General features: G+C 50.8%; 1 protein-coding gene across 1 annotated transcript in view; it reads left to right on the top strand.

Moving 5' to 3' along the window:
- Positions 1 to 4,248, top strand: part of LOC138359079 (S-antigen protein-like) — a 5,549-nt gene extending 1,301 nt beyond the window's left edge. Inside the window, exon 2 of the mRNA XM_069317782.1 lies at positions 3,794 to 4,248. Within this exon, the coding sequence (XP_069173883.1) occupies positions 3,794 to 4,248 (455 nt within the window). The remainder of the gene's footprint in view (positions 1 to 3,793) is intronic.
- The last annotated feature ends 730 nt before the right edge of the window (positions 4,249 to 4,978 follow it).

Below are 4,978 nucleotides of genomic sequence, written 5' to 3' on the forward strand. Positions count from 1 at the left end.
TCCCCTACTCTTCTCTCTCCCCACTCTACCCTTCTCTCTCTTCCGCATTCTTCCCTCTCAACCCGCACTCTCTCCATCCCCTTTCTTTATCACCCCTCACTCTCCCTTTCTTGTTCCCCCCCTCTCTCTTCTCCCACTTCTCCCACCCCCATGTTACACTGTGTCTGCTGGTCAGGTGCTGTGTCGCGGCAGGCGGCCCACACCCTCCAGGATATTTACTTATAAACCAGTAATACGTATTAATAATAAGGCATTATATTATTATTGTTTATATTGCTTTACTGAACCTGTTATTATTATTATTATTATTATTATTATTATTATTATTATTATTATTATTATTATTATTATTATTATAGTGTGGAGGAGAAAGAATAAGGAAGGTAACGTGATAGAAGGGAAGGAAGGAAAGGAAGAAAGGGGAGGGGTAAGAATGGAAGGCAGTGAGGAAGAGATTTTGAAAAGAGGGGAGGAGAGGGAAGGATTAGAACGTGAGTGACGAACTGAAGAACACATCACTTTCCCCTTTTCCCCACTCTCCTCCATCACCCACCTCCTTTCTCTTCCTTCTCCCCAAATCCCCCACTGTTCTCTTTCCCTCTACCTTCTCCTCCCCCACCACTTCATCCCTCTCCCATACGCCTCTCTTTCCCTCCTCCCTACTCTCACCTGTACTCTACCTTTAGTAATAACCAGGGTGGTGACAAGGCACCAAAGGTGTATCTCTGGATCCACTGAGGTTGACTTGGAGGGTAGTGAGCTGGCCCTTCATGCCTCTGATTGGTCAGCTGGGTTGTGTTGATACAGGGGAAGGGGGGAAAGGGGGGGGGGGAGGGGGCGTAGATATGGTTATAGATAGGGTTGATGTACATGTATGGTGGTATAGGTATGGTCGCTGTAAAGGGAGAGGAAGGGTAGGGAAGTGAGGGGTTAAAGGACGAACAAAAATAGTTCCTCCTCCGTTGGAAGAGCCCGCGGGGTATTGGGCTAGTAGGGTATTGGGCAGGGGGAAGGGGTATTGGACCCAGGGGCGCGCGGAGTTTTCTAAACGGAGGAAGGGTACTGGGCACTGGGTATTAAGCGGAGTGGTAGTGGACCGGGGTATTGTGGAAATATTAGGCGGAGAGGGAAGTCATTTGCCGGGGTGGCTGCCAAGGTGGGGCAGCTGACGTATAATTTAGGAAAAGGAAAATGTGGCTTACTCAAGGACGGGCGAGGACGGTCTGTTAACTTAGATGACGTTAAAGATGCAGTTTACTTCTAGACTTGGAAGATGAGCTCAAACCGGTCCTGGAAGGGTTCTGAACGTGTCCTGGACCTGTTTGATTCGGTGCGAGGTCAGAACACGATGTGGTCTGGAAGAACGGCGAAATATGTCATGTTATGGCGGGGCGGGGCGGGGCGGGTAGAGAAGAGTCATATGGGATGAGACGGGGAGAGGCGAGGTCTGGCGGGGCGGGGAGAAGAGTTCTGGCGGGGCGGGTCGGGGAAAGGCGAGGCGAGGCGAGGTCTGGCGGGGCGGGGCGGGGCGGGGCAGCCTACATCTAGTAATTAGTGAGTATTTACGCTCGGGGAGCCTCCGGCGTACTCCATCAGAGACTTGATGAACCTCTGCATTATTTATGTTCCTGCAGCGACCTCTCCTCCCATGCCCTGTGTAGCCCTCACCCTCCCTGTGGGGCCCTCGCCCTCCCTGTGGGGCCCTTGTCCTCCCTGTGGGGCCCCTCGCCCTCACTGTGGGGTCCTTGCCCTCCTTGAGGGGCCCCTCGCCCTCCCTGTGGGTCCCCTCGCCCTCACTGTGGGGCCCACGCCCTCCTTATGGGGCCTTCACCCTCCCTGTGGGGCCCTCGTCCTCTCTGTGGGGTCCTCGTTCTCCCTGTAGAGCCTCTTCACTCTTCTTGTGGAACCCTCCACTCTGATGTATCCCCTTTCACTGTAACCCGTTGTTTCCCTCCTGATTGGTACTCCTTCAGTCACTTGAGCACTCGTCCAAATACACCAGCTTGTTTCTCTAACTTGATCAGTATCTAATGTTCTCTGACAGTTGAGGAATATGCAGTCTATCCATCCCCTCTCGCCCGATTTGTGTCATCTTATTGCAGGACTTTTAATAAGTTTATGAAGCTTAATTTTGTTATTGCTGAAACCGTGCTGATTTTTGGATTCAAAACTGTGGTGTTGTACGTTTTCAACGAGCCTGTACGCTACCAGCAAGTCCCTTCGTGCTTTGTACAGGACTAACACTTTTGGTAGTTCTGGGCAGGTCCTCTCTCAAGGCCTCCCTTGTTGCTGTCTGCCTTAATCGTTGTCACTGCCCGCTCCACTTGTTACTACCTGGCCACCCCTCGTTACTGTCTGACACACTTTGTAACTGCCTGCCCTCCCTTGCTACTAACTGCCCACCCCTGTAACTGGGGAGAGCAGTTACAGGAGAGGGCAGCCCTGTCTTCCTGCCTTCCTTGTTACTCTCACACAGCCCTCAACAGCTAGTTCTTTCTGCTGTCATTCTTCGAGTTCCGTTACTTTTGCTCCCCAAAACCTGTGTCATATTGTACAGTACTCTGCCACTACTCGTCAGTTTTTACTGCCTGTAATTTGTGTAGTTCTTTGCTCATGCTGTGTGTGTGCTCTTTGTGTAACAGGGAAAAAGGAAGGGAGGGAGAGAAGGAAGGAGAGAAGGAAGGAGAGAAGGAAGGAGAGAGAGAGGGTGGGAGGGAGAGAAGGTGGGAGGGAGAGGAAGGAGAGAGGGTGGGATGGAGAGAAGGAAGGAGAGAGAGTGGGAGGGAGAGAAGTTGGGAGGGAGAGAGGGTGGGAGGGAGAGAAGGAAGGAGAGAGGGTGGGAGGGAGAGAAGGAAGGAGAGAGGGTGGGAGGGAGAAATTTCACAGACAGCTCTCATATAAGCTAATCTATTTGTTAATCAATCTTGAATGTCTGTGAGAGATTGCGTGCGTTGCTGCGTTCATACGTGTGTGTGAATGCAACAAATTGTACTTGCTTGTGTGCGTGTACTCACCTAGTTTTGTTTGCAGGGTCGACCGTTAGCTCCTGGCCTCGTCATCCAAACATTTTTAAGTTCAATGCCATGACTCGGTTTCCACATTTATATTACCAGATTTATATTTAAAGCTTTATAGTGTGTGTATGTTGGGGGTGTAATTAAGTGTGTGTGGGTATGAGTGTATCTGTGCCGGTGAGTGCGTGCGTGTGTGCGTGTGTGTGCGTGTGTCAGGGTGGTTGGTGGCGGCAAGGGACCGCTCTGTTTACATAGATCGTTACACGCACAATCCGATTATTGTCTAACCCGGCCGCCGCTCCGCTTTGATTTTCACCCTCGCACTCGGCTCTCTCGCCCTTGCGACCCGGAGTCCCAGGGTCGAATCCCGGCCCCGTCGGCGTCGAACTCCGTCGGGAGAGACCACTAAGGAATACGGGACGGCGAGTCGGGCCCAGGATCGGGAATATCAAAGACTGAGTAATCACCAGTGAGTAAGCTTGAATACTGATGGGCCCCAAATGCAATAATGGTTAACCTCTTTGAGCAACTCAGCGGGGTGAGGCGCCTCGCTCAGCCCCGACCATCTTTCTTCATTGGTGTTGGTGGCGGGGGATGGCGGGGGCGGCGGTAGGGGGTGCATGGAAGCGATGGCAGCAGGAGAGGGGGTAGCGGCTATGATGGCAAGAGTGACAAAATCGGTATCACCCCTCTCAGCCGCTGCATGGGTAACACCTGGCAGTCACCTAGCAACTTTCTCTAGATGCACCTGGTGTGAGGTGTGAGCAACTCGCCAAAAGCAGCCTTGCAAGGTGTGAGCAAGGAGTCAGTAGTAACCTTGCAAGGTGTGAGTCAGGAGTCAGAAGCAGCCTTGCAAGGTGTGAGCAAGGAGTCAGTAGTAACCTTGCAAGGTGTGAGTCAGGAGTCAGAAGCAGCCTTGCAAGGTGTGAGCAAGGAACCAGAAGCAGTCTTGCAAGGTGTGAGCAAGGAGCCAGAAGCAACCTTGCAAGGTGTGAGCCAGGAGCCAGAAGCAGCCTTGCAAGGTGTGAGCCAGGAGCCAGAAGCAACCTTGCAAGGTGTGAGCCAGGAGCCAGAAGCAGCCTTGCAAGGTGTGAGCAAGGAGTCAGTAGCAACCTTGCAAGGTGTGAGTCAGGAGTCAGAAGCAGCCTTGCAAGGTGTGAGCAAGGAGCCAGAAGCAAAACTTTACTGGACGTCTTATGTAGTTCAGGAACCCTCTACTCGACGTCTTGAGTAGCTAAGGAACACTTTTTCTCGAATACCGGCGTAATCAGGCCGCACCGCTGCTGGAAACACCTCCCGACGCTCGCTGCTAAGATTGCTGTGTGAATATGCAGTCAGGATGGCCCACCATACTGAAACCAAGCACTAAGCCAGAGCGCCTATATAGCACTTGGATGCTATAAAGTCCTCAGAGTACGAGCATACATTGCCAACATCGTGAACCAGAAGACAAGGAATATGTACACAGAGAGGTGTATCCCTCTGCTCGATGTATGTATACTAAAAGTTTATACATTAGTCCTGGATTATATTTTGGACTAAGGTGTAATTGCTAATTAGTCAGAAAGCTGCTGGTGGCCTTAATAACCCTTCAGAGAGGTTGATAGGCCTCAAGGGCCGACACCAACATCCAGTAGGCAATTTATAAACTGGATTTTAAACATTCCTTAATTCTAGCCTGAAGAAATAATGTTCTCAGAATTATTTATCATCATTTTTATTATTAACTTATCTTAGGGAAAAATCTAAAAAACGGACAAGCTTGGTGACCTGGATGCCCACGATGCTTCTCTGCCACGACAGGAATATCTCTCGTTAATCTTACTTCTTGAGATGCTCTCCATCCCAAAGCAGAGTCATTCTTAGAGAGTAAGACATTCTGCTCAAGTTCGTCGTGTAAGGAAGTCATCAAAATCTCACTTACTGACAGACGGTAGAAACGAGCGATGCATTCCTTCCGACCT

The sequence above is a fragment of the Procambarus clarkii genome, chromosome 88 (assembly GCF_040958095.1).
Source record: "Procambarus clarkii isolate CNS0578487 chromosome 88, FALCON_Pclarkii_2.0, whole genome shotgun sequence".
NCBI lineage: Eukaryota > Metazoa > Arthropoda > Malacostraca > Decapoda > Cambaridae > Procambarus > Procambarus clarkii.